Raw genomic sequence first — 22175 nt, 5'->3', positions numbered from 1 at the left:
GGCCATGATTGAAAGGATGGAAAATATGACTGACACACATACCTGTGCTGGAGGAAAAAACTGAAGGTGAGACAATTCCTGAAGTTATTGTGAAGAGTTAGTATCATACTCCGCTGTGTTTATAAACTACCTCCTAAAATCAGGAAGGCCTCACTCATTCCCTCATTGAAAACTTCACAGCACAAGCTACATGTCCTCCCCCTTTTACAGTTTCACTGTTGTATCACCAATTCTAACTGGACCTACATATTTGGACATTTCTGTTTATTTCTAAGTACTGAACTAGGAGACACTGTCTACTCCTGCGTACTTCCAATGGACCACTAAGTGACTCAGCTGATACAATCATAATTCAGACTTTGGAGTGTCAAGTGTACTTTAGGATGTAAATAGTACGACTTTTCTCAAATATGAGCTCCCCTCTCCCAACACCCTGACTCTGCTGTCAGTGTACGAGTGCGCAAGGTCACTTACCACGGGCAGGAGAGGATGGCTGTCCCAGGACCATGTGCGCCCACTAATGACACCAGGCACAGAGCACCGTGAAAGCTGGAAAATGGAGGTATAAACTTCCCAAAGCCGTACCTCCTGTTCCACATGCTTTGTTTGATTCCGTGCCACAGCTTCCATCTGCACGAGCCCTCCCAAGGCCTTTGGCGTCCTCGAAGCCTCCCTGCAGTGTGTCTGGCACTGCGGAAGTGGAGGAGCCCAGGCACGTGTCTCAGCTGCACCACTTAACTGCCTGGGCCATGGTTCCTTATGTGTCAAGGTCATTAACCAACACCACTCAATGCAGAGTAAACGTTAGGAAGCTGAAACAATTATCACAACCATTCTATCGTAAGAGTTAAAAAAAACTTATTTAAATAGTTGCCTGGAAGGCTTTACCTCATCCGTAATAAAGCACACGCAGTGTCACTGTGACCTCAACAAAACCAATAGACAAGAAAATGTACAACAGTACCTCACAGTTTAATTGCTCTATGCATTTATTAGCGAATATTAATGCTGCAGAGGGGACAGAAGCTCACAAACACTCTACACAGTTCCACAAGACACAGTGCAGGCAAAAGTGACTAAGGACCAACAGTATCCTAGGGTCTTGGTGGACGCATTCCTGGGGGAGGTGGACCTGGAAAATAAAGAGCAAAATTCCATGAGGTCAAAATGCATGTGAGTATCAAGGGACCGGGCTGGCGCCTCCAGGCACATGGGAACCCACTCACCTCTGATTCCAGGTGGGGGGGGTCTCATCCCTGGAGGAGGCATGCCTATCGGGGTCCCCCGAGCAGGGGGAAGCCCAATCGGTGGTCCCATGGGTGGTCTCATACCAGGTGGAGGAGCCATAATGCCTGTGGAAGAAAAGGCAGAAAGGAAGACCTCAGAGAAAGATGAGACCTAAACCCAAGACAATATGAAATGGGCACAGACACCCAGCAGAGAGCTGACCAACTTCCTCTTTGACCATTCACCACGTAAGCCATCTGCAACTCAAAAAAGTCCAAAGTCTTTCCAGTCAAAGCCAGTACCCAAAATGGGAACAGATCTAAGCTCCTAGTTAGCTACTGAGGCAGGGCCTTCTTAGAACATTTAGTCACCACTGCAAGATGCTACAATGCGTTCACAGACCCACACCTCTAAGAGCCAAACTCGTGTACTTCTTGTTCATCAGTTCCTTACCTGGAGGGGGGGTTGCCCGGCCCACAGGGGTGGGGGGAGTCCCCCGACCTGGTGGGTACTGAGTGGGGGCTCCAGCTATGCTGGCAGTGGCCGCCACAGCGGCAGCTGCGACAGTGCCTCGTCCCTGTGGAGTCATTACCTGAGGAGGATGGCCAGAGAGACAGACAGCACAGGTAAGGCACACCCTCACATCACTCACACACAGAAAACAAATGGTGGATCGTGGCCTATTAGATAGGAAACAACCATAGCAGTTCTGTACTTCTCCACTTATTCTCACTTTAAGATTAAAAGTCTTACCACATTAACATTCCCCTTTAAACTGAACATGCCCATTTTAATCTAGTAATCATTTTCTCACCTCCGGTTCACCCACATTTCTCTGCATCCACCAACACGCTGCGTCAGTCCCATCCAGGTGGCTGTACTCTACCCCCTTCCCATGCCTTTGTCCTCATTCCCCTGCACAGCACGTGAGGCTCGCGCCACACAGGATGGGCCCTCGGGCCTGTCCACCTCCTCACCTGCTGGGAGGGTCCCCCTACCCCTCGGACTGGGCCTGCTAATCCCGCAGGAGCCTGTGGAATCGGAACACCAGCTGGGACTCCTCTGCCCGCGGCCCTGCCAACCCCAGGGCCTCCTGCAGCTCCTGCCAGTGGTACACGAGCAATGCCGGTCTGAAAGCACAAAAAAAGATGGCTTGAAAGAAAATGCTTTAGGCAACTTACCAGCTATCTTCAGTTACCCCTAAAGAATAGACCCTTCTCATCCTTTCCCACACCATGATCTCGTGTTAGTTCTGAACTTGAAAGAGTATGTGAACAAGTGCACCACAGAGGTGCCCTGCAGATTCAAGGCCTCACTCCCACCACTGTGCCACATGGATCTCAGGACCCTGCCAAGAGAAAGTAAAGTGGCGCTCCTCCCACACTGGCGAGTGTCCAGCTCAGAGCAACTCATCGGAACCCTTCCTCCCCATGTATTTCCTCCATCAGACAGAGCTGGCAGCAGCTGCTGGGCACACTGCCCTTGACAAGGAGCAGGGTCTTGTGCCTCTGCTGTGCTCTCCTGTCCCTTATAGTCATGTTTGCCCTGCTCTGTAGCTTCCTTACATCTTTGGGGGGAGGTCCCTCCACTGTCATGGAAACCAAGTTCTCCCCACGCAGCAGCACCAGACCCAAGACCCGCTTCTCTTCACGCTCTGGCTGCTTCGCATTCTTTGGCCTGAAAATCAAAAGTAAATTGTTAGTATGCAAATTTAGGGACCACACACTCACTCAAGTCATTTATAGACCATTAAACACCAATTAAGACAATATGCAAAGATGCTGATATTCAAAAAGCTATGTCAAAACAAAAACAAAACACATCAGTAGACTCAAGTGATATAGAAGGGTGACTGGTAAAGCTCTTGAACTGACAGAACGTCCCCTCAATGTTATACTACGTAAGAGCGAACTCCTTCATTATGAAAGATGCAAATGATTTGGCCAAAATACAACTTTTCAGGCAGGCAATCTGAAACCTCAGTTTTCATGTTAAGATGGGAAATAAAAGTTTTGAAATGTTTTAACTTCATATGCAATCTTGATGGGAGCTGAAATGAGAGGGCAACACTAATAATGAAGAACACCAAATGGTAAAAATACAATGAACAATTCTGAATAACACACAGCTGTGTATTCCTGGACAAATAACTTTATTACTTAACCATGGGAAATTTTTGAAAAAACCCTGATTCCAGTTTCTTTATCTGTCAGCAGAAATAGTACAGAGTGAGGCAAAAATAGGTGTACAGTTGTTCATATGGCAAATACAGTAATTAATAATAGTGTAATAATTTTTTGCATCCTCATGACTGTAAACTTGGCTGCCCCACCCTGTGTGCCAGCATGCCATGAGGCCTCTAACATACAACCTAGGTAACAGTCTGCCTCATTAAACTCCAGTAGGTACCACCAGAGAGTAAAGATAAAAATCATGTACCACCTAAAGCACTACTTAGATGGCATTATCCTTGCAGTGCAGTGAGAAAAATGAAGAGAAATTAAGACTGTCCAGAGCTATGGCCAAATGCCTTCAGTACTGATCCACATGACAGGTTTTTGTGTCAGTAAAAAGGTAGATTTGAAGAACATTGAAGCATGCACCATCCGAGAGTTTCTGAAGTAATCTGCCTTGTGCAGGAAGGAAGAGTAACAGGAAATAAAGGGAAGAAGGAAAGGACAAAGTGCACATTACAGACTTCTCAATTTGACTAAGGAAAGCTGATGTTCTTAGTGTCCCTCACCTCCCATTACCACCCAACCCCAAGGTGGTCTTACTTGATCTTCCTGAACTCATCGCAATCACAAAGAATCAAATTCATATGCTTGTCAAAAGCCTTAAAGGTGCCGATGAAGATCCGGCCATCTTGCAGGATGCACCTCATCCTGTAGTCGATGTGCTGCAGCATCTTGCTGCTCTTTCCCACAGTCTGGAAGGAGAGAGAGTCGTCACCAGCTGGCCTGCAGCCACTTCCCAACCCTTCCCACCTATGCTAATCCAGGTTGGGTTTCCCTTTCCCCCTTCTCCCTCATGCATCTATATTTAAGTCCTGTGACTCTTTGGAAGACAAAAAAAAAAAAAAGTGGTATCTAAGATTTTTTCCCCTTCTCGAGAACTGATTTTTGCCCCTTTGGGATATCCTTGTTGACAATACATGTTACTAGATGAGCTGAACTTGAACTGAAGCACACTGATCAGGATGCTATGTTTCTCAGACTGCTTTCCTTTGTTCTCATCAAACCCCTCCACTTTCAAAGTAGGCTTTGTCTACTGTTCCCAACTGAAGTCAGTGCCCCATCTGCAGAAGGCTCCTTATTACAATCATAAGGACCAAAAACTCAAGATCGTTTCCAAGCCTTTTTATCCTTTTTTCAGTATGTCATGACACTGCCCTTCTGCACTTGTTGGTCCACGCAGTGAGGTAATTTTTCAATGCATTGAACACCTTCCATATTGATTAAACTATCTCTAATACCTAATTACCCTATGATCTGTCAAACAACTGTGTTGGGCCCATACAGTATCTTCTCCCCTCCCCCACGAATACATATCTTACCATGATTGCTGTTTCACCAAATCCAATATCCACAGTAAAGATTCAGGATCCTTAAGACCTAAGGGAAGGCTATAGATAAAGGTATGACGCGGGTTCTGCAACAAACACAATGCAAGCTGGGGCAGAAGCTTCAAACAGTGGGTTGAGCCTGCAGAGGAAAGCATGGTCCAGCTGCACTGCAAGCTATTTGGCATGAAAATCACTAACAGACACACTGAAAACCAGCCCCATTCTCCCATGCGCTACAAAAACCTCGATTTTATGCTTCTCTCACCTTCACTCCCCCATTTTATGCACCTCAGATTTATGAAGTTTTCTTCTTCCTTTAAAAGTATATCTGATATAATATTAATTCCAGGTGTCCAATTAAGTGATTTGCCATTTTTTATACTTTACTATGGGTTCTCCACACTCATTCTAGCAATCATCTCTCACTGTGCATTCTTCCCACACTATTAACTATTTCCCCCCCTTCACCTTTTCACCCATACCCATCCATGTTTCTTAACACAGATCCTTCCGATCTTTTTCCACTCTAAAATGATTTTTTTTTTATCCTTGTTCATAGTATTTCATTCTCTGGTCCCGAGTTTATACCGAGTATGTCAAGTTCAACAGTCTGACGTCCTTAAGTTTCTCCTTCTGAATTCATCCCTGACTAGAGCAAATTCTCACTTCTTGACTGAACCACCTGTCTGCAACCTTGTTGTTCCCCCTCCCCAGCCAATTCCCTTCAACATACTTCCAGGGAGTCGGTCTTTCCCGAGAACCCAATGTTTCCTCAAGTAAGGGTTTAAATACTTCCTTTGTTGGAAGGGTTCATGCAACTATGGAATGCTTATATGGATACATGGGCAACTTTCTTGCATGCAGTATAACAATGCTACTATTTCCCCAATATACTAAAAAAGGTTGCTATTAAGTATGGCAACCAAATCTAGCCGAAACTTGTCCAGGGACTCAGATTAATTACTAGTTAATACGAAAGAAAACTCAAATTATATTACTTTTGAATGAGCATTTGGTCTTATGCACCTAAGTAGCTAAATACCATAAACAAAGTCAGAGAGAATATCTGTCTATTCTACAGATAGAATATCTGTATTTGACTGTTTGTTTGCTTTTAACAAACATTTCATTAAGATGCCCACTTAAGAGAACATGTCCAAGCAGCAATATAAACTTGTTAATACCGAATCATCAATTTCAGGACATGAAAATGGTATCATTTAAATGGTGGTTATGAACCAGAACATCAAAATAAAGTAAAAATGTTGAGGACAACAGTTTTCCATGTGGAACAAACTCACACTGTTCGAAAGAGTAACCATGGCATGACAAGTAATTCAGTACGAGTGTGCTAAGATGTAGAAGGGATGTTTCCCTTAACTACAAAAATTTGATTCAGTTAAATACATTTCTATGGCAACGGAGTGCATCAAACTGGCTAAAAAGCAAAATCCCAACCTTGGTTGTCCACATGCAAACTGTCCGCCTCCTGCATGCAGCGTTGGCTGAAGATCACTGTCCATCCGCCCTCAACAGTCTGTCCACACTGCTCTGCCATGCAGAGTCCCTCTTCTCCCGTCTACCCTGCTTACATCCTCAGACACAGGGGTGACATCACAGGTATTGCCCATGTCTGGTATGCAGTGTTTGTTGAAAATAAAATTATGTAAAGACCTGGTGAAATCAGCAGAGTAAACCCTAGCATAAATGCAGTTACTGACACAACTTCACAAGAGTGAACTTAAGGCCCATGATTTTGATGTTCTCGATTTTGACAAGAATCTCCTTAAGCAGGGTCTACATGTGAATGCTTAGCCATTTCCACTCTCATAACATTGTATCTATTAAGATTTAGGGTCTTCAGCAATCCATGAAGACCTAGGGAGTAGAACCAGAGAATAGGCGCTGACTGGAAATTAAAAAATAAGGACTTACTTTAATGAGACCAACTTAAAATTTAAGTTACCCCTCATCCCTAAATTTAGCTCACCTTGGTCCTGAAATCCACGTATTGTGAAAGTCAGTCACAATGTAGAATGGTCAACTTGACCTCGACAGCAAAGGAGCACAGAGTGACTCGTGAGGGATAGGACAAGGGAAGCAAGGACTTCGTCCTGCACGTCTGTATTACGCAGTTCCAGTCAGGACCTGTACGGACCTGTACATCACGGGGCATAGGGCAAATCAATGACCCCAAGTCCCTGGCCCAGACATGCTACGATCCCTCACTCAAGTTCTCCAATTTCTGGACAGTGTGGACCTTCAAGTGATTAAAATGCATAAAAAATTAAAGCTCTTTTAAAAGTCAGAGAATAACATCGTCAGACTTGGCCAATACACATGGGACATTGTGGAAAAAAGGTTATACACTAGTGCTTAACTAAATCAAGTAAAATACCAGAATCTCCACCAAAAAAGGCGCAAGAGTTTAAAAGTAACCGGAGAAAAATATAAGCACATGGAAAATATTCATCCACAAAGCAATGTCAGTTAAAACTACAAATTTTATGCTTTTGTGGATCAGTTTATTCATCAAAAACAATAGTAATCAAGATACCAAACGTGGTTCTGAGTAACTAGCGCTCTGGTAACCCTTGACAACAATCCATCGTGCTTTATGATGCTGCTAGAAAGCCATGGGAACAGAACACTTTAGTCATAGTAACATTCATACTCGCAGCACAAATGCATGTGTCCTTACTCTACTGTAAGGCAGCAAATACATCTTAAGAGTATAATACATTTTCAACAGCTTAGCACACTAGGAAAAAAAATACAGGAGCAATGTAAATCATGGTCTATCATCTATTCATTATAAATGGTAAGTTACAAGGACTGTGTAATAAAATGAAAATCATTAATACTAAAGTAGAATAGAAAATAAACTAGTTTAAAAGAGTCCAACTACACAACATTCTCATATCAAAATAGAAAAAAATTCCAACCTCATGCTGTGGTTGAAACATTGGTACAGTTTTTCTCTTTTTTCCACTTTTCTCTGCTATCGCTACCAGGCTTTTGATTTTAATGAAAAAAACTATTCGACTGTCAAAATTGTCTTTCAAAACTACCTATCTACATGTCTACCTGACTTGAATGTGATTCCCAGACCTGACCCTTTTCCCATAAACCCCTGGTTCTCTGCCCTGGAATGCTAATCCCTTTCTTGACCATCCCCCCCAATGGCTTCACCTGGGTGTTCTCATCTTTGCATGGGGTTTTTTAAAGACAGATCAGCTAACTTTCCTCTTAAAAGGCAGTGTTTCAGGTTCTGTGTGCCACTCAACCTGTCACTGTACTGTCAATACAGCCATCGACCATATGCAGATCCATGGGCATAGCTGTGTGCCAGTCAACTTTTATTGACAAGATCTGGCAGTGAGTGGTCAGATCCTTACCTCCCTACTCTGAAATAATCCTAGCAACTACTACCCTTTACAACATAAAACTAGATTTGAGAATCAGAAATGACACAGTCCTACTTGCATAAGGTATGATTTAAGTAACATTGTAATTCGGGACTTAGGAGAGTATGTGGCCTGTATTAAGGAACCAAAAAAATGACTGTTAAAAAACTTGTGAACACTTAGGCATTTAAGAGCATCCCTTCTCCTGGAATAAATTGGGGCTATGAAGAGATTCCACTGAAATCAGTCCCACTCTTATACTCAAGTCTAGGCAATCACTGAAGAATGCTAGAAAAAGAATTTAGCAGGGGTGGGTTTTTCTTTAAAAATTTCTTTTGTTTTCTAACTCAAAATGGTGGCCATAAACAGGACCAGCTGACTTGCATTGAGAAACATTTAAAACACACAGAAAGAAGTAAACTGAGCCCTAACACCCTTTCCTCTCTGTCTCAGTTTCTGACAGCATATTTTTAACCCCTTTGGATTGAGGTCATTCCCATCTTAAAATTTCAAGTCATAAAGTAAAAACAAACCATTAAATCAGAATCTAAATATGAATAGCTTTTTCCTACAAAATGTATGCAACACAAAGACAGACTGCAAATAAATCTACAGCACAGTGAAAAATCATCAAGTCTTTATTACATTGTCAGCTGATTGAAATACAGTGATGAAAACAAAAAGTGAGAAAAAGACACACCAAAAAGGAATAATTAGTAAATAAGCATGGGAAAATATTTAGCTTTTTATTTGCTAATGAATGTGATGTGAACTTGTAATTCAGAAGGCCTAAGTTACAGCAACATAGGACAAAGTGCTTTTATCTGGCACTCCGCTTTTCAAGGCAACAAAGATGGACTAATATAAATAATACTTTGTATAAATTTAGAAAACGTAGCATGCGTTGGTATTTCTGATTTATTTGCGCATGTGGACATCTGAGGAAATAACTTTCATGCAATGCAATTTTCTGCTATCAGCAGAAAAAATAAAGTATCTTACCAAAGAAAATTCTAAAACATTCATTAGCAGGGTATTTAGCAGCCATTCATAGTGATTTTTCATATCAAGTTGAAATCAATATAAATTAAATATGAAAACTACCCAGAAGGCATGCAGCACAATGAGATGGAATACAGAAACATGACGAAGGTGTCAGTGCAAGAGCACTAAGGTCCTGCTGTCACTGTTACAGACTTCCTGCGAAGGGTTTATGGCATGAGGCTTTTAAAGAAGTTTGTTTTTACCTCCCAAAACCCTATTCTTAAGGATTTCTGTACTCCTGATCATGGCTGCATCAGCTCTAACCTGGGTTTTCGCTTGGAATAAGCTACCTGGGATGTCCCAAGATTGCTTTAACCACCTCTGGGTGTCTCAGCTAGGAAAGCCTGCCTCAGTTCCGCCTGGAAGTCCACCACAGGTACTTGCTGCTGCTGCTGCTGCTGGGAGCGCCTCGGGTACAGCTGACACCTGTCACAAGAGCACAACACAAATGCATGAAAGGCTCTCGCCCACACAGGTAACCCTAAAAGCAAGCAGAGACCCTTACATGTAAGAGGATCTCCCGTCAGGGTCCAAGCACAGCATCACCTTATACAGACACTAGAACAAAAAATGGGAGTCTCTGCACACAGGAAACCAAGGGATACTTACCCATCTCAGGGATACTACCAACCAAGCAGAAAAAAACCCAGCAGCTTTTCCTGCGGAAGTACTATCAGTAGCCCCACACCCACTTCCTTTCTGATCTCCTCATCTGGAGCAAGTCTAATCCCTAGCAAAGGCTGTGGTCCTACTGATGGGAGTCTTTGTTATTCACGGCTGCCGCAATAATCACACCTGAGGTAATGTAAACAAGATGAGGAAAGCAGCTTTCCAGTACCCAAAGACCAATCAAGAAGTTCTAGGGCTGGGGCTGAGCCCAGAGCTCCTTAGAAGGGAGGGGCCTGAAACTGTGGGTCCTCCTACGCAGGGACTGCGGGACTGAGCTCTTCCGGTCAAATCTAAGCCTGCACCTAACCTACTCTAGGAAGGAAGGAAGGAAGGAAGGAAGGAAGGAAGGAAGGGTCAGACAGAAAGGTATTGCTCATGCCTTTCAACTTTCCCCTTGCCACTGCTGAACGATTAAATCTTTGCTTGGGCAATCTCAGTTCCAACTCCTTCATTCCTAAATAGAAACTCTCTTTACAATCCACAAGGTTCTAACAGTGCTGTATCCTCCATCCCACCCCCCATTTTCTTCTTGAAATTCTTATTGCGGTGTACCTCTTGGGTTTAACCTGAAACCCAACTGAAGACTGAGGATAAGACTGAGAAAGTAAGACTCATTCCATAAAGCCTTTACTTTATAAAATGCAGAGTATACATTTAGGAAGACATTTGAAGGGGGACATAAAACAGTCACAAAACTCTCCAGCCCAATTTCCAATTTCTCTCAAACTCACAGTACATCAGGAAATAGGGAAAACATTCCCCAGGCCCAAAGAGTAAGAAATGATTGGGTGTTGTATGTACTGGCAGACAGAGTACCATCAACTCTAGGGAATATCAATGAGCTATTAGCATTACTGTTGGTCTGTGGGGGTTTTTTTTTTTTGGTCTGCATATTGCTTTGGGTTTTGTTTTGATGCCATGTAGGATAAAGGCTCTAAGAAAACAAATACGACTGAAACTTCACCCACTAACAAATATCCTCTCCCATAACCCCTCAACAATACCCCCCCCCTCAACAATCTCTAAGCCACCTCAAGATATTTTTGGAGATTCTGGAAGGGAGATGGCACTTTTTAAAACTCAGGTTTTACAAAATACTAGAGGGAAAATGCTATTACAACAACATTAAAGAAAACAGGTAAATAGTAAAAGGACCAATTACATAAGTAATTCAATTTTGCTTTGTTTTTGGAATGGGATAATCATATTAGTCTTCAAACTGGTACCCAGGCAATTACTCAGGAATACTGAGATTCCTAGTACCTATGTTTTGGGGAAAGATAGGAATGAGGATGAAAATGCACACTCACACTATAATTAGTCTAAGTATCTCAATCCTGAGGATGCTGAGCATACACACCATTAGGGAGAGCTTCGAGAACATCAACACGCTCCTTACCCATTCCTGTAACTATGCTCTACACTACTTCCACCACTGAAACCTTTCCTCAGATCCTCCTCCAAGGCAGCACCCTGTATGTGAATCTGATACTACAGACTTTAGATCAAGAAAATGAAGTTATTTCTTGAAAACAACAAAAGGTTTCCCCACACGTGGACAAAGTGGCCATACCTAAAAACAGACTGAAAAAGGATGTGATGACATCACCTGTCCACACTGACGCTGCACAGTATGAAGGATCTAACAAAATGTAACAAATAGGAAGGGATCTTTACCCACTAACAAAATATCTCCCCCCAGTGGACCCTCCCTACAATAACTATCTCAAGGTATTTGTAGAGATTAGGGGCACTGGCACTTTTTAAAACTCTGAAGTTACAGCCTTGGCTGGTGTGGCTCTGTGGATTGAGTGCTGGCCTGCAAACGGAAAGGTTGCAGTTTTGATCCCCAGTCAGGGCACATGCCTGGGTTGTAGGCTGGGTCCCCAGTAGGGGGTGCACAAGAGAGGGGCAACCACACATTGATGTTCCTCTCTCTATTACCCTTTCTCTGAAAATAAAATACTTAAAAATTCCTTAAGTTACAGAAAACTAGAAGACATTACCATATCAAAAAAAAAACAAATATACTATTATAAAGGATAAATTTTGTAGAATATTCATTCATAAAAATACTTTTTGAAATTTCTAAAATGAAAATATAATGAAGAATATACTCAGAAATGTAAATAAGGTAAACACAGAATGGGGCAATCTTTAGTCTCATTGGTAATTTAAAATGTGCAAATATACCCCCTTTTCACTTTGCCAACTGGACTTGTGTCTTTAATTGGCCATTCAAGTGGGGCAAAGGAACTGTCCTTTTAAAACTCAAGCAAACTGGGTGTTAGTCTTGTATCCTGTCACGGGAAACAAGTTGAAAGAAAAAAGAAAAAAAAAAGAAATTGTGGTAATAAATATTCTAAGTCTTCATATATGAGCAAATAAAATAAGACGATAGTTACGTACTTTTCATCACTTAAAAACTTTCAAGATTTGAAGTAAAATGCAAATATTAGCAAATTTCAGATGGACTTCTCTTATCTTGTTTTTAACAGCTAATAAAAATAAAAACCTAAGATAATTATACTTAACAATTATGTTATTACACCACCCATACCCTGCAATTTGTAAAATAAGGAGGCTTTATATGCACTGACTTCCAAAGACCCAAGGCTGTTACAGAAGCCTCATATGTACAAGTCTCTAGATGGAAACAATCACAAATGCTCCCCCTGTGTCTGCGGGGACAAGTGCTGGTGCAGGAGTGTGCACAGGAACGCAGAGGAAAAGGTATGAGAGGACGCAGGTCAAACTACCTGAGAATCACCTGGGGATGGAACAGACAGCTGGAAACTTGAAGTAGATACTCCCTTGTTACCTCTCAAAATTACATTTTACGGGGACTTTAAGAAAAAAAAAAAAGCTAGCTACTGTTACGATTTGCTAGGATGACAAAATTCTTTAATGTACACTCTATATGTATCATTAAAACTGTTCACATGGTTTCAATTAAAACATCCCTTCTGAAATTCTGAACATTATAGTGTGTGTATGTGTTTTCAGAAAGTATGCAGCCATGTAATATGAAAAATATTACATGGAAGATACAAGCTACAAAAAAACACTGCACAAGGGACAATGACCCCTCAGACCCCTTCAAGGTAGGCATCTTGGAACCTCACACACTTCTCCCAGCATCTCTTCCACTGCTGGAAACACTCTGAAACCCTGTGCTGGCATCGCCATTACCTGCCCCATCATATTTTTCTGAATTTCATCAACAGTCTGAAATCTCTTCTCTTTCAAAGGTGACTGCAGCTTTGGGAAAAGCCAGAAGATGCACAGTGCCAATCTAGGCCGTAGGAGGGGCTGAGTCACCTGCATGATTTGATGTTTCACCAAAAATCTCTAGTCACAATGCTTGAGTGGGCATGTTGTGATGAAGCTGCCAATCACCAGTTGTCCATAGCTGCAGTCATTTTGATTATATTCAATCTCTCAACCAATTAAGAACATTGAGGGTAGTACCTTTTATTGTTTGGCCTGAAGAAATATACTAATAATAATGCACAACACCCACCCAAACAAAAACCAGTTAACATGGTCTTACTGCAACTTTGCCACGCCTTCTTTGGGCATGGAGAACCAAGTGACATAGACTTACATTAGGATGACTGGGCCTTTGTTTCCAGATCATGGCCATACACCCACCTTCACCTCCAATTATGACCTTCTTGAGGAAATATGGTTCATTAGTAGCAATTTCAATCAAGTCATTCAGGTCACTTTGAATCAAGTCACTTTGAACATTCTCAAATGTTCTGCTTGCTGCGGGCCTCCCAGAACGTGGATCACTTTCAACAGATTCTCGACCCTCTCTGAAATGTGTGCTCCCTTTATTTATGCTGTACTCACTGCATCAGCCCCAAAAGCTTTCTGAATCATCCAAATAGTTTTCACAGAGCAATGTTCAAGCTTAATGCAAAATCTGATGCAGATTTGTTACTCTCCTTACTCAAGCCATTTTGAATGTGACGGCCACACAGTACACATGCTCACTGAGCTGCATGTACCACCCCCACTGAATAGTGGAGTTAAGTCACCATTGTTCACCCACGTGCATTCCATTCCACTCTCCTTGGCTGCCAAGTTGCACCAATGTTGCGCAAACAATGCTCATGTTAACAATGGTTGGGCTTTTTCTGGGAAGACCTTGTATATAGTACATAAAGGAGGAAATATTTATATATTTCAAATTTTTAAGTGGATAAACGTACTAATCAAAAAAGTCTCAATATTGCAGAGCAAGCATGCATACATAAATTAACATCCATTCAATGAACAGAGCATTTTATATGCAGTTACTTAGTAAATAATAATAAAGCAGACAACTTTACTATATGTTGCATACATAATTGTATAAAGATAGAACCTACCTACACATGTGTGTAAAAAAGAAAATACATTTTCCTAAAACTTTAATAAGCACTTAAGACAACATAGTTAAGGAGAATTTCACTGGTTTTAACGCTACATCTTCTGTATCACATGTATGCATTCTGGCCCCTCACTGTGGGGGGTACTCTGTTCTGAAATGAGGAAGGACTTGGGTGGGAACTGGCTCTCAACCCAGATGGCACTCACTCTTGGTTGCTCAGGGAGGCCGTCCTCCTACGTTTGACCTGGACTTCCACCTCGGGTATGTGCTGTTCCGTGGTCCTTCTCAAGTGTAAGCGGTCCCTGGAGCAGAAAAAGGGATTTGTTTGATACGATTCATCAGTTTATGAAACTACAATTTATTTGAAAGTCATATTTATAGCTGTATTTGACACAATGGAGTTTTTTTTTAATCATCCATAATGTAATTAAAGCAAGGTACAGTGATATATGTCAATTAGTTCTCAAGGAAACTGGAAAAAACAAAGTTAAAATATTAGCACGTCTTTGTCTTCCAGTAGCCAGGTTCTATGCTAACACCAGTTCCCCCTCCATTAGAAGCCCCTTAACAAAAAACCTAGGAGAAAAATAAGAAAATTAAGCAAAAACAAAATAACATTTTGCTTTTATTCACATATAGATGTAAATCTATATATAAATATACAGAAGTACTACATACACCTAAGTACCTGTGGAAACAATAGCTAAGTTGTTTGGAAAAATAATTTTTAAAACATTAAATTTTTTATATAGTTGAATAAAGGATCAAGTTTAAATTACAAAACATCTACTTAAGCAATTTCTGTGCAATTGCTTTCTTAGGATTTGCAAAAAAAGAAAAAGGTAAAAATGAAATAAATAAAAGGGATGTGTAAGAAAAAAAAAAAAGGAAATCCCAGCTGGCGCCATGTTAGGAAGCGTGAGCGGCTCACAAAATGGCTGCCCCAGAGGCCTGGGCGGGGAGTCCGCCCCCTGAGCCATTCCCGCCAGAAACCCGAGCCCCTTGTGAAACGTTAAAGATGCTAATTCAGAAAGACAGAAGACAAGGCATTTTACAAAAGTCAAGAAAGGTAGAACTCTGGTTTAAAATTTTTTTTTAAATTCTTGGTAGATTGCGCAAAGTAACCCAGATTGCCAATAACCCCAAATAAATTGTATTATTGCTTAAAAAACTGTAACGGTCTAATCAAGCAATAATGAAGATTTAAAAAATCATGTGCAATCATTATATTTTAAGTAAGTCTTTAATTTCTTTTAGAAAATGGTTCCTTACTCATGATACCTGTTAAATTTGTTAACTAGATTTTACCAAAAGTAAAAACAAAGACTTTGCTTCAAAGGACACTATTAAGTGGGGGAAAAAAACAATGTTAGAAAATATTTGCAGTTAATAGAGCTGATGAAAATCTAGTACCCTAATTATGTACTTACAACAAAACTCAATTTAAAAAGGGTAAAGGACTCACAGACTGCTTTCCAAAAGGTGTACAAATTTCCATCAACACAAAAAGATGCTCCAGAGCGTAGTCATTGGAGAAATGCCAATCAAAACTACAAAAATATGCCACTTCACACCTCAGGAGGAGGAAATGGAGCAATTGCCAGTGGGAATGTAAACTGAAATGTTGATTGGGTAGTTAATATTTAACCCACTGACTCCATACCTACTAGACGGGATGAAATAAAAAATTTACACCTGAATGTGAATTTGCCTAGCAGTATTATTCATGATGGCCAAACATGGAAATAACCCTAAGAACATCAACTGATTAATAAACAAAGTGTGGATGGTACACCCAGCCATGGAAAGTCACTCAGCCATAAGAGGAAGAAAGGACTGACTCATACAACAGTTTCAAATACAGGGTGGGCAAAAGTACATGTTCAGTTGTAATACAAATAAATAACACAAGAAAATAAATTGTTTCAGGTACTCGGAACTGTAAACCTACTTTTTCTCACTTCACATACTTTTTAATGTATTACACATTAAAACAATAAAAATGGGCTATCATGGACCACTGCTGTCAGAGACCACTGTTATGATTCAAACTGTAACTGAGAACACCATTTCCAAAAATATCTTCAGTTCCTTTACGCATTCGTATCAGTTGCTCAGTGTGCAGAGGTCTGCATTCAACTAAGAAAAAAGAACCAGAGTATAAAAAAATCAATTTTAACCTACTTTTTAAAAGTTACATTCAATACCTATGAGTAGTTTCTTTTAAAAAATATTGAAATGTGTTCTAAATACATACACACTTATAATCTTGACTGCATTCACTACACGGAAACCAACATTTCAGAAAATTAAGCATTTAAAGCGAAAAAATTTTTTCATGTACATAACATTGTTTCAAAATCACTTCATTAAAATATGGCAATACACCAAATAGCAAAGTTTTAAGATCACACAATGGTTTTCCTTATTGTCTAATAGTCTACCAAATATTTAATATCCCTTACACCCCCCCCAAAAAAACCCTTAATATTCAATGACTAATATCTCAAAATTACAATCCACTGAGCCCTGGCTTGTGTAAGTCAGTGGCTTGCGTGCTGGCCTGTGATCGAGCCAAGTCCCCGGTAGGGGGCGGGCGAGAGGCAACCACACCGATGTTTCCCTCCCATTCTCCCTCCCTTCCCCCTCCCTCCCGCCCCCACTCTAAAAGTAAGTAAAATTCTTTTAAAAATTTAAAAAGAAAAAGGCAACGTGAGCTAACCCCAGTCTGTACATTCTCCTGCAAAAATGAGAAAAATCAGTTTTTCCAAAACAAAGCACGTGGAATCGCCCAGAAGAATCTGGGCCAGCAGCATCCATGAATCAGAAGACAAAGGACCTTCCCCGCCAATCTTACTGATCAGTAAGGGAGGCTCAGCCACACTTACTCAGGCTGCTTCGCCCTGGGCCACCAAGCAGAGGGGACACAATGGACTTCCAATAAAACCCTAATTGCACATTGAAGACAGGAGATCAAATCTAATCTTCCCTGTTCCCGCCATATTGAGGCAGCGCTCCCACTCTCACTTCAAGGATTTTTCCTAAAACTAAGTACCCTAATTAACCAATATCACCTCGCTAAATTCAATACAATAGAAAAAAATAATTAGTATCAGCTTTCGATGTCAGAGTAAAAGATTACAGTAAAAATTCCTTGATGTCCTATAAAAGTTAAAAACTATGCACATTAAAGAAGATGGAAGGGGACACAGAGCTAAGTATAACCACATATGGGAAAATATTTCTGAAATAAAAACAGAGACAGGCCAGGGAGACCAAGACAATGCAGGATAACCCCCGAGAATTAACCAGAGAGCGCCCGCCTTGGACAAGGTAAAATGGCGGACCCGCCGCCCGGCGGCCTCCAAAGGGCCCAGGGCGTACAAGCGACTCCAGAATGCAGCCAGAGATAAAAGGCGCAAATCTGAAGCACCAGAAGATTCCACAGTCCTGTTATTCTTCGATCTCCTCGCAAATAAACAATTTTGAAACAAATCTTTCCAAGATCTCGGTTTATGTTTGTCTTAATTATGTTCCCACTGAGCACAACCAGATAATTTAGGTATGATGGATGAGAAAAGAGGAAATAAAAAGAAACACATCCAAATCCAGAAAAAAAAAAAGAACAGAAAACCCCACCCCAACTAAATCCTTAAAAATGCACCTCCCCAGTCAAAATGGTGGAATACTCAACAGAACTTACTTTGTTAATTTTCGTTTTCCAACAAGTTTTCATAGTACCTCCAACTTCAAAAACAGTTAAGTCATTAATTTAAAAATCCAATTACGGACAAATATCAGTTTCTGAATCCCACGTACAACCACCAACCTGTAGCCTTCTCTACCCTTTTCTGATTCTCTCCTGTGCTCTTCTTCTTTGGCCCAGTTCCCAATTTCATATTACAGTGTAAAGGTGACATCATGAACAAAATACCCCCAAATTAAGAAACACAACCCTCTTAAGGGTGACACATTTGTGCAATCTCAAAATCTGGAAAGTGGAAATATTTATAAAAGGTTATAGGAAAAACAGTTTTCCAAAGGGTTACTAAATCCACTTTGAATAGAGAGCAGTTAGCTTGCTCATATAATACAACCCCCCAAAAACCTATGAAAAAAATAAAAAAAACTCTTAAGAGTCAGAAAAGAGATTCAAGTTGCTCCTACCAGTGATGGAGGCGGCTGCGTTAGCACCAGTGGTTGACCCTCCCTTTTCTCAGCCTCCAGGCCCCACCTCTCCCCTGGCGGGCCCCACAAGCAGAAGGCGCCCCTGCGCAAATCCTGGGCCTCACGCCTTCCGCTCTCCCCCAACCATTGTGGGGAGGGGCAGCTGTGTGGCTGCAGAGCAAGCAATCCCCTTCTCCTCCCTCCCGCAACCGTAGCTCCACTAGGCAGGGACGGCGTATGTGACAGACAGGTGAGGGGAGTGGCTGCTGCCGCCTCCAGGTATATGCTGTGCACACCCCTCCCCAGCGCGGGCCCCACTGCAGCGACTGCGCCTGCGCAACCCGACCCCACACCCTCCACCACTGCGACTAGGAGGGGAGGGGGCGGCCACCCTCACGGGCCCGCCTCCGCAGGCCGCACTGCGCCAGGGGGCGATGGCGGCAAGCATTCTTGCCGCGCAGGGGCGCGCGCTGCCCCTCCCCCACTGCGGCACTGCTGTGGGGGCGGCGGCCCCCTGCCCGCGCCTGCGCGCCCCGCATGGCTGCGGCAGCGGCCATCTTGGGAGAGCTGCACAAAGGCTGGGCTGAGACCCCGGACCGCGCGCGGCCAGCCCGCCCGCCCGCCACACCTCATTTCGAATGAGGGCCGGACACGCTTCGCAATGCCGCATCCCGGCCCTGGCACGTACTCGCCACACGTTTAGGGAGTGCTGCAAGCCCTCTACTTTATCTTGCACAAGACTACAAAGCAAGAGATTCAATTGTACAAAACAAGGGATGCAAAACAGCAAAAATGAAGGGCGTGAACATTAATGCAGCCATCCCTTCAGCCAAGGGTGGGGCACAGAATAGCCACAGCGTACTAAACCCGCTAGCCACTCATCAGACAATCGAACATTCCCTTTCTTACAAATGACGTCAACGGACCGCAGAATGCGCCCCTGCAGACCCCGCCGCCACCGCCCTGCCCTCAGGCGCTGCCGCCACCAACGAGGCGAACACCGCACCGAACCCCCACCGTACTACCGAATCACTGCCACCTCGGCCACACCACGGGCCACATTCCCATTCGCCATGCCGCCCCCTTCCCCACACCACCGCCAAGGCGGTCTCTCCACTTCCCACTCCCACCACAGCCACCGTGGTCAACCTTGAGCTCCCCGTAAACCGCCACGGTGTCCACCGCAGATCCCCGAACCACTGAAGAGGCCACCGCTCACGACCGACTTCATTGTTAACACAACACGCTCCGCCCCCTCACACCACCACGGACGCCCCACCCTATATCCCCCTCCCCACCACTGCCGACGCCCCCGCCCACCCTTTGCCATACCGTCCCGCCTGACGCAGCGAGGCCGTCCGCCATCGCTGTGAATCCCCCCCACCCACGATCATGGCCTCAGGTCCCAAGGACAAAGGGCCACCCCGCTAACGACCTCATCGGAAGCGGCAGGAGGGTGCAGACAGGCCAGAACACCCCACGATGCGGATAGCGCACAGTCTGCACGCAGAGCCGAGTCCTGCGCCTCCTAAGGCGTTCCTTGCGGCTCTCAAGAACAAAGGCTCTGAGGTTCCAGGTTCCCTTTATCTCCAACACGCTCCAGGTTCTGCGACCCCGGAGTATTAGATGTAACTACAACTGTCCCCCAGGCACGGTGAGGGAAGCTGCCCGCACCGCTGACCTGGCCCGCTCCATCGCGCTCCTGCCGCTCCTCACACCACGTCAGGCATCGCCAGCGGCCGCTCCAGACTGCGCTGGCCCCCGCCGCCGCAGCGCCAACTAATCACCCCAGTTCTGTCTGCGCATGCGCCCCACCCCGCGCCACTGCCGTCCGCGCCTGCGCGGCAAATTGCCGCAGTGCCGCGTTCCTGCCGCAGTGCGGGCGCCAGCGCCCTTCTAGACTGGAAAAACGGTGGGGTGCTGTCTCCCGGTCCCCATGGCGCTGGTGGCTGGGGAAGGGGCTCCAGTGATCACCACCGCCGCTGCAGGTTAATGATCGTGTCTCCCTATTTTAACGTGTGTGTAAAATGTTCAGAAAATGATTCTTGGTTCCCAACCAATGTGTGCGGGCACCACTGACCAAACAGTCCCGATCCACAATTAGTGGTCACATCTTGCTACAGGCCCAGCAGAGCTGTTGGTTTGGAAAATCACACTTGATGCAAAACCACAGTCAATGCACAGATGCTAGGACGCGGGGCCCTGGCTAGTCGCAAATCTACAAAGATAGTGCATTGTTCAAATTTGATGAGATTTCCCTCTTTTTCCCACTTCCTACATTTTTTTGGTAAATCGAAAGCTACGCCAAAAATATCAATGTAATTAAACTCTCCAATACAGAACGAATAGATCATTAAATAGGCAAAATTGGCTGTTCGTATTCTGTAGAACAACAACAAAAAAATGAACTTGAATCCCTACATAAAACGAGATTTTATCATACTTGGGTACATTGAAATGATTGGGTTTTTTCCCCAATAATCAATGATATCTGGCCTGGGAGGAATAGTATCGTCATACAACACAAAAGGACAACTAATTAAATTATTTTCTTTCCTAAAAAGACCCTCTACAAATGCAATGGACTCTTCAGTAACTCTAAAGTTTCCGCCTATGTATAGCACGGAAAAAAAAACAAAGCTAAGAAGGGAAAGGTGAGGACCTAATCCAGAAGCTCCATCTGCACAGTGCTTTGCATATCTCTGCCCTTTTTTCAATTGCCCATATCAAAGAACTAAGGTGGAGGTGGATTAATGGTCACTAATACAGCTCAAATCCTTTCCCCATCCCCCTGCGCCAGTGCTCTCTGTTCCCAAAGATCTTCTACTCAAGCAAGTGTGAAGACATACCAGTGCAGACTTCGATTACAGCAAAATGTTGGAAACTATATAATGTGCATCGTGGAAGTTGGGTAGGCTAAATAAATTAATGTATAAGGTGGGCAGATGTGGAAGAGGGTATGTGGGTACAAAAGGTGATGGAAAAAATAAAAATTAATGTACATATAAACAATAAAATATAATGCAACTGGTGTAAAGAAGGAAATATTAGGCTGAGCCATGTAAATTATCGACATTTAACAGTGTTTGTGAAAATTGCACAGTGACTGTGAAAATTGCAGTTTCTAATAGTTCATCCTTACATATTCATGGGAAGTCCCATAGGAAGGATGTTAGACTATGCCGCCCCCAAAACATGCCTTTGGACTCAGACTCGATTGATTCGAATTCTAGCTTTGACCCTGGACAGTAATGTTCCCTTGGGCAAGTTCACTTTCTTTGTTTTACTTTGTTACTCTGTAAAATGTGGCAGAATTTTATCTTAGTCAATGATTTGAGAATTAAATGAGTTAACATACATACTTAGAATAAGGTCTGATACAGACTTACATCTCTACGGTAGCGGTGGCTCTTAGAATTGTACCAAATATCACACTTGTAGTTGCACCTGGAAAAGGGGCTATCCAGCTTGCGTATGTATTCCTTGTCGTTGACAACAGTCCATACATAATTCAGGTTTCCTCAGTTTTAATCCCTTTCCTTTTGCAAATTAACACACATACTGTGTTCGGTAGTCCTGTTTCTTTAGGCTCCTCTTGGTTGAGACAATTCAGATATTTTAGAGGGGTTGTCTTTTACTTTTTACTGTGTTTACACTTTTTTCAGTGATCATTAAATAGTTTCAGAATGACAAAAAAACAAGTATTATTAAGAGA

The 22175-nt window shown here is 43.0% G+C and overlaps 2 protein-coding genes and 1 non-coding gene across 4 annotated transcripts; 1 reads left to right on the top strand and 2 right to left on the bottom strand.

Moving 5' to 3' along the window:
* Positions 1 to 965: 965 nt before the first annotated feature.
* Positions 966 to 9617, bottom strand: SNRPN (small nuclear ribonucleoprotein polypeptide N). 2 transcript variants are annotated; one of them, XM_045824939.1, is made up of 8 exons: positions 9534 to 9617; positions 4784 to 4841; positions 4005 to 4156; positions 2793 to 2904; positions 2205 to 2357; positions 1681 to 1819; positions 1227 to 1352; positions 966 to 1132 (listed from the first exon to the last, which is right to left on the bottom strand). In XM_045824939.1, exons 2-8 carry the CDS (start codon positions 4784 to 4786, stop codon positions 1095 to 1097), a joined length of 723 nt encoding a protein of 240 aa, XP_045680895.1. In that variant the 5' UTR covers positions 4787 to 4841; positions 9534 to 9617; the 3' UTR covers positions 966 to 1094. The 2 variants fall into 2 exon arrangements, with proteins under 2 accessions (XP_045680895.1, XP_045680894.1); XM_045824938.1 differs by having other exon boundaries at positions 4784 to 4852; positions 9534 to 9607.
* On the bottom strand, positions 9534 to 20256 carry SNURF (SNRPN upstream open reading frame). The gene is made up of 3 exons (XM_045824940.1): positions 20142 to 20256; positions 14500 to 14595; positions 9534 to 9669 (listed from the first exon to the last, which is right to left on the bottom strand). Exons 1-3 carry the CDS (start codon positions 20153 to 20155, stop codon positions 9555 to 9557), a joined length of 225 nt encoding a protein of 74 aa, XP_045680896.1. The 5' UTR covers positions 20156 to 20256; the 3' UTR covers positions 9534 to 9554.
* Positions 12103 to 12230, top strand: LOC123809828. The gene has a single exon (XR_006784117.1). It is a non-coding gene; the product is annotated as a small nucleolar RNA SNORA27 (small nucleolar RNA).
* Positions 20257 to 22175: the final 1919 nt, after the last annotated feature.

The sequence above is a fragment of the Phyllostomus hastatus genome, unplaced genomic scaffold, assembly GCF_019186645.2.
Source record: "Phyllostomus hastatus isolate PE091 unplaced genomic scaffold, TTU_PhHast_1.1 phas_scaffold_555, whole genome shotgun sequence".
Classification (NCBI taxonomy): domain Eukaryota; kingdom Metazoa; phylum Chordata; class Mammalia; order Chiroptera; family Phyllostomidae; genus Phyllostomus; species Phyllostomus hastatus.
The sequence above is the reverse complement of the archived record's forward strand: the minus strand, read 5'-3'. Positions and strand labels throughout refer to the sequence as shown.